The sequence below is a fragment of the Drosophila tropicalis genome, unplaced genomic scaffold (genome assembly GCF_018151085.1).
Source record: "Drosophila tropicalis isolate 14030-0801.00 unplaced genomic scaffold, ASM1815108v1 contig_573, whole genome shotgun sequence".
NCBI lineage: Eukaryota > Metazoa > Arthropoda > Insecta > Diptera > Drosophilidae > Drosophila > Drosophila tropicalis.
Genome location: NW_027173049.1, coordinates 3,659,785 through 3,673,872, shown reverse-complemented (window position 1 = coordinate 3,673,872; position 14,088 = coordinate 3,659,785). Strand labels below are relative to the sequence as shown.

The 14,088-nt window shown below is 37.3% G+C and overlaps 1 protein-coding gene across 4 annotated transcripts in view; it reads left to right on the top strand.

The window, feature by feature from the left end:
* Positions 1-12,775, top strand: part of chk (chaski) — a 170,009-nt gene extending 157,234 nt beyond the window's left edge. For 3 of the 4 annotated variants that reach the window (XM_068288242.1, XM_068288243.1, XM_068288244.1), the window contains exons 6-7: positions 11,693-11,933; positions 11,994-12,775. In XM_068288242.1, coding sequence (XP_068144343.1) covers positions 11,693-11,933; positions 11,994-12,138 — 386 coding nt within the window. In that variant the 3' untranslated portion in view covers positions 12,139-12,775. Of the gene's footprint in view, positions 1-11,692; positions 11,934-11,993 lie in introns of those variants that run through there. The other variant, XM_068288245.1, reaches the window with a different exon arrangement.
* Positions 12,776-14,088: the final 1,313 nt, after the last annotated feature.

Below are 14,088 nucleotides of genomic sequence, written 5' to 3'. Positions count from 1 at the left end.
TTCTCGCATTGGCGTCGCCTTTCTATTGGCCGCCCTCCGTATCCCGTTGACTCTCTCTGCTTTCTCTGCCAACGCTGCCGTCGCCCGTCGCTCCCTTTGATCCACTCGTCATACCCAAATTCACCCACATTTACTCAATATTATCATCTACATACATATATGCTAATTGTATTAACTAAATTAATGTTTAAACATAATTAGCTTGATTACTTTAATATATAACATTGTTTAATTCCCCACGCAAAACGCTTTCATGTGCATCTCGTATCTATTAGATAGAGGGCTTCCCCATGGCTCATCCCTCCCCCTTCGGCTTGCATATTCCCCTCACAAATCCACAAACCATTTTCGTTTTACAATTTCTTTGCTCTCCCCCCTACTCCCCGTTTCATAAGCATAGCCCTCACTTGGTTTCATTTCGGTACCAAGCATTCCCCGCACCCGTCTTTCGGGCTTGCTTGGCCCTCACTTTCGTTTTCTCTCGCTCACGAAATTCTTTTGGCGCTTGCAATTTACCGCTTTCGCTCTCATGAGCGTGACGTATGCATAGCGCGGCCCATTGGCCACCGGTATTCTCTCTCGCCGCCTCACGCATAGTGTACGTGTGACCCATATGTATGCTAATGCATGCATTTATTTGCCTCTCCATGCTCTTAATTTGTCAAATGAGGCCAATGCCCCCTTTTCACATGCAATTGTGTCTTCAAGCCCGGCTTCATTTACTCTTATACAGCCACTCATATTTGTTATGCTTCCCACGCATCTTCCCGCTTGTACGAAATCACCAAACGGTTGCATGGGGTTCGATTCGGTTCGATCGAGCCACGTTGGACTTGGCTGCCCGTCGCCTGTGCATGTATAATTGTTTTTTGTTATGCCTCCCACGCATCTTCCCGCTTGTACGAAATCGCCAGCGGTTGCGTGGGGTTCGATCGGCCATGTTCGGCCGGCCCCGCTACGTTTGCTCATTCACACCCGATTTCACTCTTATATGACCAATTCTTATACTGTGTATTTGGTTTGTGTCTTGGCTGTGTTTGTATTTTTGTTTGTTGTAGCTTGTTTGTTGTGGGGGACATTATTCTTGTCTATATAATGTTCCTCACAGTACCTTGGAATTGAAGTTTGTAACGAGCCGAATGAACAGTATCGAGTATATTCAAACTTTGAATAGTAGTCTCCTTCCATTTTTAAGAGAATTTCGTGAGAAACTAATGGTTTTCAACATGATAATGCCACAATCCATGTGAGCAGACTTACAAAGGAGTCTTTGGAGGAATGTTATGTTGATGTCCTTGATTGGCCAGCGTGTTCCCCAGTTCTCAACCCAATAGAAATTGTCTGGGGTATTCTTACAAGACGGGTATGCCAATAATCGCCAATTCGAAACAGTTGGAGATCTTAAAAGGCAAATTGTAAATAAATGGTAAAGTCTCGAAAAATACCTTTTATTAAATTTTTGAGTTAACTGAGGCAAATGGAGGACGCACTAAATATTAATACTCGTTTTTCTATCGTTCCGCAACGGTTTCGGAATTTTTTGACCAAAACATGAAATCGGGCTGTAATTTTGATACAGCAAATGGGGCTTTTTTTCTTTGTTTTTTCTTTTTTTTAAGAAATCGTTAATTTTAAGTGAAAAAATTGATTTTTATTCAGAATTTAAATATTAAACTACTTATTTTTCAAGATTTTGAAAGTATACATTGTATGTAAATTGGGAAAAATTTTCAGCCAATGTGTTTTTTTCGTTTAAAAGTGGGTTATAAATATGATACGCACTGTATAATATTAGTTTTTATACCCTTGCAGAGGATATTAAAAAATTGGTCAGCTATTTGTAACGCACAAAAGAAGACGTTTCCGACCCAATGAAGTACATATATATATTCTTGATCAGTACCAACGGCTGCGTCCGTATGAACCAGTAGATCTTGGAGACTATAAGAGATAGAGCCACCCAATTTGGTATGTAGGCTCGTGGAGTATGTAAAGTGATCGAGTTTATTTCAAATTTTTGCTACGCCCCTTTCGGCCAGTGAAACCCAGAACATGGTTCTGATATATATTCTGTAGTGAATTTCAGCGTCCAATACCCTCGCTTATTGTGGAGTTTTGGCCAACGCCGCTCCACCGAAATAAATTTATTCAAAATTTTTGTGACTATCGTGTCCCTCTCTATAGGGTAAATATATACATATATAATGATTTGACGTGTAGCTAATTAACCTGTTCCTACTAGGGACTTTTGGAGCCTTTGAATATGTTGGACGTTTGTGCCATTGCCAATACTTGAATTTATTAGGAAATTAAACAGTCTCATATTTATTTTTATCCATTTCTCTCCCGGCATAAGATTGATTTGATTTGATTTTTGTAATTTTGATTAAATTTGGTTTTTGTAACCTAACCTCAAAAAAACGAGTAAGATAATTTTGTTTGATAACCAAATTGCTGCATCGGATACATTTTGAAATTGAGGATAAAATCTAAACTTATTATCTGACCAGTATTTAGTTTGCGACTTTAAAGTATGAAGATGAGCTTGTATAGCCAAAAAGAAATTTAGTAATCAGTAACCTGTAATTTAGTACTAATCCTAATTTAGGTACCTCTTCGTATTATCTTCATTAATTTTAAATAAAATTAAGTTTGTTTGTTTAATAAAGAGATATGAAAAATTAATTAAATTAGGAAATGAATCCTGCTAAAAATATTGTTTATAAAATATAAATTGCTTCTTGGAATGAACTCCCGACTGAGAAACAAAAAGAGGCCGTAAGACAAGTTGGACGTTTCCTCAATTCAGCCCAAAGACGACCATGGTGGGGTGGGCGCTCACATGATAGACCAATAGGCTAAATACCTTACTTAGATTGCCGCACTGACTAAGAAACGCTGGCGTTTGAAAAGGCCGTAACATCTTGTTCGTCCCTGAACGCCGAGTTAGTGGCCATGTGCAAGTGTTAGTGGCCAAGTGCTTATAAGGAATAAAAGGTTTGTTCCCTGGAATAAATTTTAGAATTCTTATGACATCACCATTGTATCTGCAAAGCCAGGACTGTTGGATTCAAATATTGTGGAATTCAGCTACCACTTAGGCGCGATATTAGCCAAACAGCGCAATGCGAGGCAAAAATTTATGAAAATTATGTGAATTTTGCTGAATTACTATAATATTGCATTATACCCAGTTTGATATAGAAAACTTTTATACAAATTTAGATGTACAATAATAATATGAATATTTCAATCGAAGTGATAGTAAGTTATGTCCGTATTCGATAGTTCCGATATTTTGGACAGATCTGAAGAAATTAGAAGAAGCTGTGACATTTGTGTGCGGGAGTTGGACTTCAACGCAGAGTGGATATCATTAATTTTTGCGTGCTGATCGGGTTAGTCAAATAATTTCGAATGGAAATATTAGATTTTTAGGGCATTCGTCCATATCGGTAGATGACTTTATATATAGAGTCGAGGCCATCACAAAACAAACACTCAATAATGATTTCTGGAGATTTCACCGTAGCGTTCCACTAGTGCCCTGGTCATAGCTCCGGGTGGCACTAAAAGCAAAGTTTCAGGACGGAAGAAGCGATCTAGAAATTACCACATCCATGTTTCAGCGAAAACAACGTCAAAATAAATCCTTTGATGTTTTTTACAACGTTATCGTAACACTGGGCGATAGGCCAGCCGTCCTATACTACAAGAAATTCAACATGAGACATTGTACGTTCCAATAATGTCGGCTTCGCATTTGCGCCACGTTGTGTGCACACGTGAACGATTTTTGCGATCGGTTATTATTTCGGTGACGACAACCAAGCCTAGATCAGCCCCGAAACTGCAGTTCCATGAATTAGAATTTCCGGCTACCACCACAACCTTCTTGTAATAATACTTAAAAAAACGGAGTTCGCCGTGTACTGACACCTTTTACCTTTTAGACAAATCTTTGGTGGATTCCTCACTTTGTCGCAACTCCCAACTTCACAATGTGCAAAGAGTAAAAAGATGCGGGAAACTAAGCGTTCAAAATATAAAATAAACATAAATTAGAGAAAAAGGCGGTTTTAGCTTCAATGATAAATGATTCCCTTGATTGGCGGCCGTACGTAGATGTGAACCTCTTTGGAAGAGAATTAAGGGGTCTTATGTTGTACCCTCGCTGGCACAGAATCTCTATTTAGGCATAGACCTTTGGAGAGCCTTTAATTTGTTACTGGCCTTTTTGGCGCATTAAGGAAAAGAACCAACCGTAGCTTGTATTAATCTCGATAGCGAATTAAACGTGTCATGATCCGAATCCCAGAAAAAACACTTAGCAAAAACCATTCCATTGTTTCCATAAGTCGTGGCAAAAGGATTGGGAAAAACCAGCTGTCTGTCACATTAAATCGATGTAGGTGATGCAAAAGCGATCAAGCAGCGGCACTATGCTGTATCCCCGGCCATAGAAAAATCAATGTATCAAGAGATAGATCGTACATTGCCCTTTGGGTAATAAAAGAATCAAATAACCCGTGGTCATCGCCGGTTGTACTTGTGCGCAAACCAGGCAAAGTTCGATTATTAATTGACAGTCGAAAACTTAATGAAGTCACGATTAAAAATGCTTATCCCATGCCTATAATTGACGGCCAGCGCGAGAAAGAAAACGGCGTTTACCATACCTGGAAGACCTCTCTATCAGTTTACTGTAATGCCCTTCGAATTGTCAAACGCACCTCAAACAATGTCCAAACTTATGGACCGAGTGATACCACCAAGTTTGCGAAATGAAATCGTTAAATACTTAGATGACCTTTTAGTAGTTTCGGAATCCTTTGAGAGACATATTTCAGTATTATCCGAGTTAGCTAACAGACTAACTTTAGCGGGACTTACAAATAATGTGGGAAAAAGCAGTTTTTGTGTTAAGAAGGTGAAATATCTTGTCCATGTTGTTGGTCATGGAACCATTCGAACGGACCCTGATAAAGTGTCAGCGATCCAAGAATGCCCAGTGCCCTGGTCTGTAATGCAACTAAGTAGGTTTATAGGTCTCACAGGATGGTACCATAAGTTTATAAAAAATTATGCTGATATTGTCACACCCATTTTCGACTCGCTGAAGCAAAAGCGAAAATTCATTTGGTCTGAAAAAGCACAAAGTTCATTTGATCGGTTAAAATATTCTCTGTGTACAGCACCTGTACCACATGGCCCTAATTTTAAAGCCCCTTTTTCTAAACACTGTGGGAGTGGGAGGTGTACTTATGCAAACAGATAGCGAAGAAATTGAGTTACCAATCGTCATAAAAGCTGAATCAGTGCCAAAGGGCTTATTCCGTAAAGAAAAAGGATGCCTTGCGGCTCTCCTATGTGTAAATTTTCTATTATTACAGATTACGCGTCTCTAAAATAATTAATGACACAAATTGACTTAAGTTCTTGATTGGCGCGATGGACACTTAAACTTCAAGGATTCTCATTTAAAACATGCATAGGAAGGGCTCACAGAATATAGTTCCCGATGCTTTGTCCCTAGTTCATACTGAAGATTTATCAGCTATTAGCTTAGCGAATGGTTTCGATCCATACATAGACTTTTTAGGCCCATATCCCAGGAGCAAACACGGAAAGGGATCTTTGTAGTTCTCGATCACTTCCCCGTTTATTACCTATCTGGAATCAGAATCGTTTCATTGTTTTGGCATACCGGAAGTAGTTGTATCAGACAACAGACCTCAGTTCAAATCCTATCAGTTTAATGCACTGTTAGAGATGTATAAAGTTCGACATTCCTTTACCGCAGCGTATTCCCCGCAAGCAAACGCGCAATAAAGTCTTAACAAAGATCAAACTAATTGGGATGAAAACTTTAGTTCAGTGGCATGTGCGCTAAGATCCAGTTGGCACTCGGCCATCAATAATAGTCCGTACCGTATATGTTTTTGGACAACAAATGAGTACGAACGGTGCAACTTACCCTCTGCTAAGAAATTTAAACCTATAAGAGGATAGATCTATTCAGTTTGACCGTACTGATTCCCTGAATTTAATTCGCCAGACTGCGATAGCAAAACAGCATGAACGCAACGAAAAACATTTCTCAGCCAATTTAGCTCCAACGTTTATAAAAGCAAGAGTCCGACAACGGATTGGGACCAGTTATTATGAATTAGAGGATTTGCAAGGGAGAATGATAGGGAAATTCCATGCAAAACACGTTTAACAATAGGGCATCATTAATTGTTTTCTTTACTCCAAGCAGTATCCCACTTTGATGTTTAACAACCCCAAAGTGTGATTTCGTCCGGGAGGTGTGTGTGAAAAGACAACAAAGATGGGTGCCCAGAGGTTGGGTGACGGGTGAGTTTCCCCCGGGCCCGCGATACATCACAGTCGAAAATAGCGGATTTATTTGAGGGGAAATAGGGGACCCGAACATGCTGACCCCTGGGCCCTGATTTTCTCTCTGCGATCCTGATGGTGGAATATAGGAACAAGTAATAAAAACATTAAAAGATTTAAAATTTACTTTAACACCGATAAAGTCAATCTCCTGGGTACTAGAAATTTGAATCATTTCAGACGATAAAGCAGCATCAACAGCTATCAGAACGCCACCGCCTACGCGAGAAATCCGGTCACGTCTGAATATAGAAAAGTTTGTGGAAAAAACTGATGCATCAGCAATATCAGGTTTGAGCCACGTCTCTGTAAAAGCTAGAATGTTATGTTCAAAAGAAAGACTATCTACATAGAGATTAGGAAGTTTAGATTTGTTGTTGTTGGCGGGCGAATCGATTGCCGATTTTTCTTTTTACAGTATATTCCTTAATATTATATGCTTCGGCCAAAAATCTTCACGACATATAATGTCAAAGATATTGGCAGAAACACTAATTTTAAAGGACGATATGTCCCAAGAATAATAAAATTTAAACTTTTCCACCGCAATATTCAAGACGTTAGCTTTCTTCCGAATATATGTAGGCTATTACATCATCAGATGTGACAACAGGGTCTAGCCTAGAATGTTTCTTTGGTGGTATGCCAACGAGAGGCCGCGGTCTCGAAGCATCAGCCGCAGCAGCAACGTTGGACAAGTCACCCTTTGGAGCAGTCAACTTGTTCACGGGTTAATGTGCAGAGTAAGCCTTCACAATTAAAGAGTAAAAAGTTCAAGTGATAAACACAAAAACAAAAACACGTATCACTGAGTCGCGGGTAGGCAAAAGACGAGAGCGCAATCAAACAAAAATAGGAAAGAGCGAGACAGCGCGTCAAATTGCACACATGCAACAACAATTTGCACGCAAGAGCGCGATAGCTGGCTACAACGGTAAAATTTAAGACAAAAGCAAAAGAGACAATCAAAACAACAACACCGCTAATGCAAGTTTTGTTGTAAGATTAAAATTTTGTATGTTGGAATTGTTCGATTTTATTTTGCAAGTGAAAAAAAGCAATCGCGAAATGAAAATAAATTTGGGATGTTACAGTTTATAAGTAATATAAAATTATTTAATCGCGAGAACGAAATAAGATTTAATAAGCGCAAAAAAAACACGTCCGTCCTTTGCAACGAGTGCAAATGGGGTTTTTTTTTTTCTTGATAACTTCGTTATTTTCAGAGCTATTGCACTTATAAACGGTCGAAAACAGTGACTTTTGTTAATAACTTCGTTACTTTTAATGTTTCAGTTTCAGTTTTATATACCTGTTAATTGCTGTGCCGAATTCGATCAAGATCGGGTGACTACATCTTATAGCTGCCATGGGAACAATCGTAATTTTTTTGGGTGAGCCGTTTCGCAAACATTGGACTTTAAAGAAACTATTTAAAACTTTTTTCCCACTTTGAAGACCATATGTAAGGAAAGAGTAACAAAAAACTTGCAAGGGTATACAAACTTTGACGCGGTCGAAGTTAGCCCCCCGCCCTCTAGTTTTTCAACATAATCGACTACTGAACACAAAAATTTAGTTCTTAGTCTAAGTACTCACAGATATGCGAGCAGGTGTACATATGTATATATATTTAAGACCTAAAATACCTATACATATTTACCGTATTTTATGCTTGGGTTCACTTTAGTTAAAACACTACTGCAGCGATGCTTAATAAGCATACAGATCAAAGAACTGCATTAAGTTATAAATTCTGTGTCCGATTTGCTTAAAGAAGTCCTTTGTGATCGGTTTCCACTGGTTCGAAACGAACACTCACAAACGCTCACCGAAGGCTCCCTTTTATCAGATTGCTTATCCAGAATGCTTAAGCAGAATTCGGGTTTGAAAATCAAAGTAGGGGCCGGAATAGAAACGTAAATGGTCCACCTCTACAAAAGATTAACCATTCGCTTCCTAGACAGAAAATTCGAGCTAACTCTGAAATTGAGCTGTCATGGCTGTTTTAGAGCATTTTTATACCCTTGCAAAAAGGGTATATTAATTTTGGTCAGAAGTGTGCAACGCATAGAACGAAGCATCTCCGACCATACAAAGTATATATATTCTTGATCAGCACGACGAGCACGAGACGAGTTCAAATAACCATGTCCGTCCGTCTGGATCAACGCAAACTCCTCCTAGACCGTAAGAGCTACAGAGCTGAAATTTTGCATCATTAACAGTCATTAACAGATATAAAAGTAACAAAGTTATTTACAAAAGTCACTGTTTTCGACCGATCGTTCCTATGGGAGCTATATGATATAGTCACCCGAACTTGATCAAATTTGGCACAGTCGTTTGTAGGCGTAATAAACTGTATAATATAATATACTTTCACGACAATAGCACACAAAAAAAAAACGAAGTTATTGAGAAAAGTCACTGTTCGTTACTTTGGGGTTTGTCTGGGAGCTATATGATACAGTGGTCCGATCCGGCTGAATCCGATATACAACTACAACCCCTGCAGTATATACAAGCCGGAGATGCTTCGTTCCATGCGTTGCAAGAGGCAAATGAAAGTTTAGCATACTGTAAAATGGAGTAAATTTCATTGATCATTTGAATGCAGAAAGATGAACATGTCAATGTCAACTAGTACAATTTTTCTTATAAGACAAGACGTCATCTTTATCATCTGGGCTGTTGATTTTCATGTTGAGGTTCGTGGTGCAACGTTGAAGTATTTGGCAGATGATATGCACAGGGATTACACTTGACTTGAACTAAAGATTAGACGAATCTCGTTGGCAGAAAGTGGTAGCTTAGATTATATGAGAAGAAAGATAATTTTTCTTTTCTGGCCTGGGATGGCTTTTTGTAGCCGCATTATTATATAGCAGAGACCTAAACTTAAACTTTTCGTTGGTTCACTGAAGAAAAGTCTGAGATTGCTAATGTTTTTGTTTACGAAAGACTTAAGACATTTGATATTTTCTGCAACTGAGATCCATCATGTTTTTTTCCAGTGTTTTGAATTTGCGGCATAATGATTGAAGTCGACTAGAAATAAGTTGTGTTTTTGCTAAACTATGTTTTTCTGGTAGTGTTTTTGATCATATCAAGACTGGATATTCTCTTACCTGAGCACTTGCTAAAATTTGGCTTTATATATGTAGACTATGTTTTTTGTATGTCCGAAATTTGGACATTAAAACGATGTTCCAGTTTTCTGTTGCGCCTCGCTTTTAACACCATTACTTAAAGCCCTACAACTTGAATAATCTGAAGTTCTCTTACATCATTGAAAGCCTTCTTTATATAAACGAAAAACATATTTGGTCTAGTGTTCATAATGTTAGCAGCTTCACCAGTCCGGTTTTTTTTTTTTTGAGTTGGTTAGTTGCTCTGCTCATTTTATCACCTTGTATGTATGTTGCAAACAAGGAAATCGCTGAAAGTTGTACCTCTGTCCAACTCTTAATCAAATTATTCGTAAGAAATCCGAAGCAAGGCTGGGTTTGATTAATCCAATTAAGCAGTCAAGGATGAGACGTGTTGAAAAAGAACTGTAAATTAAACTATTTTGATATTTATACCCTTGCATATTCGAACTGTGCTTTGAATGACCAAGCGGAGTGGAATTGAACTTGGATTTTTTTACAAAATACATTTTTCTAGTTTCATTGCTCAGTTTTTTTTACCTGTTTTGCTGAGACCAACTTACAGCTTAGCCTGTCTACGATGTGATTCGGTGACACGTCGCGATGCATATTTGTTTTCAGACCCTTAATTCTGATTAATTCTAATTATTTCTTAGCAGCTGAGCATCCAATAGTTGAGAGTCCTGTAAAAAGTTGGCTACTATGGCTAGGTTGAATTGCTTAGTATCTGATGGTTCGTATTGACTTTGCACCATACTAAATGAGCTCACAAGGTTTGATTGTTTTCTTGCAGAAAAAGTTTGAACAACAGATATTATAGGTTCTGAGTCAGTACGAACCCGTATGTGGGAGATACAATAGGTGATGGGTAGTCGCGGTTGAGTAATATAGGCTGTGGTTTGATATTGCCGACTAGTTGGTACATAACCTTAGTTGAATGCAACCTTTGGTAACTCGGATATTTATCGGCATGCCTCTCCTTAGCACTACATCGCATTAGGTTATATGTGTGCCTCGTGTAGCCTGCATCAAAATATAGAGGCAGGGCTTCTCAGTTGATTTGGCAATTGTACTTGTGCGACAAATGACCTTTTAATTTTTTGTTCTGCAGTCTAGCATTAATCTCTGTAACGGTTTTTGATGCGGTTCGCATTCTAGGTTTATACAGGCTAGTGCTTGTTGTCAACATTAATTCATCACACGTGGGTTTCTATACCGCTATTGACACTTTTCTGATCTGTACTTTAGGGCAGAAATAACCGAAATCGACCAATAACTGAATTTGACGTAATACTATACAAAAAGAGCGCATCACAGGCTATTTTTGATTTGTTGTAATTTGTTGTAGTATCGTGCCTTCCATTTTTCGCGTTGTTCCAGACGGACAGACAGGCGGACGGACGGACATGGGTATATGAACTCGTCTTGTCTCTTTTTGATCAAGAATATACATACTATATATGCATTCATCTATGCGTTGCACACTTTTGATCAAAATTAATATACTCTTTTTGCAAGGGTATAAAGTGCTAGTTAGAGAGGGAACGAGTTTAATTAATGACGCCGCTTATGCTGTATGTGAATAAGTGTAACACATAGAAAATACTTTGGCAAATATCCTTGCAGAGGGTATTAAAAGATTTGTTTATAACGTAGAAGTTTCCGAAGCCATAAAGTTTAGCGTAATAATCTAGTCGCTGTAGTGCGAGTCAATTTCACACCCTCTATTTTAAAGCTATTGTGGCATACAGATTGTTCGGGTCGGAATACTATTTAACGTAGAGGTATACGAAAATTAGTCGAATGAATTGGATTATCTTTATGAAATTTAGTCCTGTGTTAGTTTCTAATGTATTTATTATATCCTAAAGTAATATCGTATGAAAAGAACACCAGATAAGTCTATATAGGTGAACCAAAGCCTTGATAGTCAAAGACTGCAAGGTATACATATAAACTCCTCCGAAGCTTCTCTTATTTTTGTAATGTCCCTGATTGAAAGACAGAAAAAGTTTTAAATACACTTTAACATTTAAGACAAAACTACAATGGCATATAAATTTTAGCATGACCGAAGTTAACTTCGTTAATATTTTTGAAAAGAACTAAATTTCTTTTTTTTTATTCTAATTTTTCAGTGTGTGGGACCTCGGTCTTTTTAATGCCGCTTTTATTGACGTACTATGATGGCCTAATGGTAATGTGTGCAATATTTGGCTTTACTTTTGCCAGCTCGTTTTCATTTACACCGAGCATATTAGTCAGCATTGTGGATTTAGATGATTTCACGTGTGCCTATGGTTTGGTGCTACTTGTTCAGGGGGTAGGCATGATTGTTGGTCCACCTGTAGCTGGCGTTATTTTTGAATATACTGGAAGGTAAGACAATAAAACCACCTTAAAAAAACGGTTTAGTTGATAATATTTTTGTATATACAGGTGGGATGATTCCTTTTACTACGCAGGCATATTTATAGCTCTATCAGGAGTTTGTTCGTATATGATTGAATTTTGTGAGACAAAGGCTACTAAGGAAAATTATAGCGATGTGACAGAGACTAAACAACCACAAATGTTACACTAAACACATTAGAACAACAAATGTTAAACAAAAACTGTTGTGTCTTGTTAATACGAGAAGAGAAAGAGAAAGGAGCCTCCAATATTTAAAAGAATTTGCTGTTACACATCGAGTGAACGATATTGTTAAACAAATGCAGTGTATCACTGCCACGGGTAATCTTAAATCTTACAATAAAACAATAATAAAATCTAAAGTTATCGCCACCATAAAATAAAGAAATAGAGCATTTTTCAATTATGTAAATGAATAAATAAATAATTTAGAAAACAACAACAGTGTTGTAAGAAAAAAACGGTTTTTTATACAAGTTTCGTAGTTTTTGAAATGCGGTTAAAGTTATTTTAAAAATTTGTCACTTAAATGGAAATAACCATTCAAAAAATTCTTAAAAATTGAGCACAAGAAATACAGTTTAGCCTTATTATTACACACAGATATGTGTATGTATTTCAATGGGAAAAGCTATACAATAAAACATTCGCCTAGCCATCAATGTTTCCCGTTAGTTTTTTTTTTTAAATTCCAGTTCAAAGATTTCTACATGAATCAAACGAAGTAAAAAACTAATATAGCTTACTAAATCCATTGCCATAAAAGAAATAAAACGCATATGTTGCGAATTTTATAAAGTGTTAAACAGTGCGTACTTTATTTATCTTTGCCAAGTAAGTATAATATTTTTGTACCATTGCAGAGAGTATTAAAAAATTGGTCAGATGTTTGTATCGGACCACTCTATCATCTAGTTGTATACGATTAGTAGGTGAAGGAGTTGGAGTATCGCTATGAAATTAAAAAATAATAATATAAAAATATCTCAAAATTTGAATCTGATCGGGTAAGTAGAACACAAGTTACAGTCAATATGAATCAGCTCTGCTCCCAGCTCTGCCGGCAGTGCTGCCTGCTGCCTACTAGGTCATTGCTCATTAACAGAGCTACTTACACTGTATATGTATGCGTGCCATGCTTTGCTTAGGGGATGAGGAAAGAAAAAGAAAAATTTTTAATGTTTTGTTTGTGTATTGATGAATTAAGTTGCAGAAAACAAATTTATAACATGTAAAAATATTATTGCCAAGGACTCCAAGGATATATAAACTTCGGCATAGCAGTTATATACAGTTATATACGAAAAGCTAAGCTACTAGTTGGAGTAGTATGTAGTATTGGATATAAACATCATTCATATAGCCATGTTCCATCTTTAAGTCCGTCCATCTGGATCAACGCAAACTTATCCTAGACCGTTACACCTACCTAGAGTTGAAATTTGGCATGTAAGCTTGTACATACAGTGGTGGTCAGCGGGTAAGCCCCTTCTTTTTTTGATTTTAAATTTGATTTTCTCGGCTCCCAAGAAATTTAATGAAGAAATTTGTTCAGTTATTTGTTGGTTATTGTATTTAGAATCTGACACGTAATTATTGGCATGCCAGCTTTCGATTTTTTTTTACAGGTGCGTTTGAAAAAAAAAGCTCCCTCAAAATTTTTGACAATAGTTTAGCCCGGTCATTTCAAAATCTTTAATATTATAGTTAGACATGTGTATTCTTTGAAAAAGTTGTAGATCTAGGTAATTTAAGATAAACTGCATACCAAAAATTTTCATTTTAGCCCCAGTATTTGTTTTGGGGCCCATCGAAATTTCGGGATTTTGTATGTAATTCTTGAGGTCTCTTTGTTTGACGACGTTTTACGATACCAATTTAAACTAAAGTAATATTTTCTTATTCTAAGTATGAAAGTGAATTGAATTTCCCGTCAAATGATACATGTTTCATAAAAATCCGACAAAAATTAGATTGATTTCATCGCCCATACTTAAAAACCAGAGGGCCGGGGCTAACTTCGACCGCGTCAAAGTTTGTATACCCTTGCAACTTTTTGGTAACTCTTTCCTTACCTATAAGCCATCAATGTGGAAGAACGTTTTATCTAAAAAGGCTT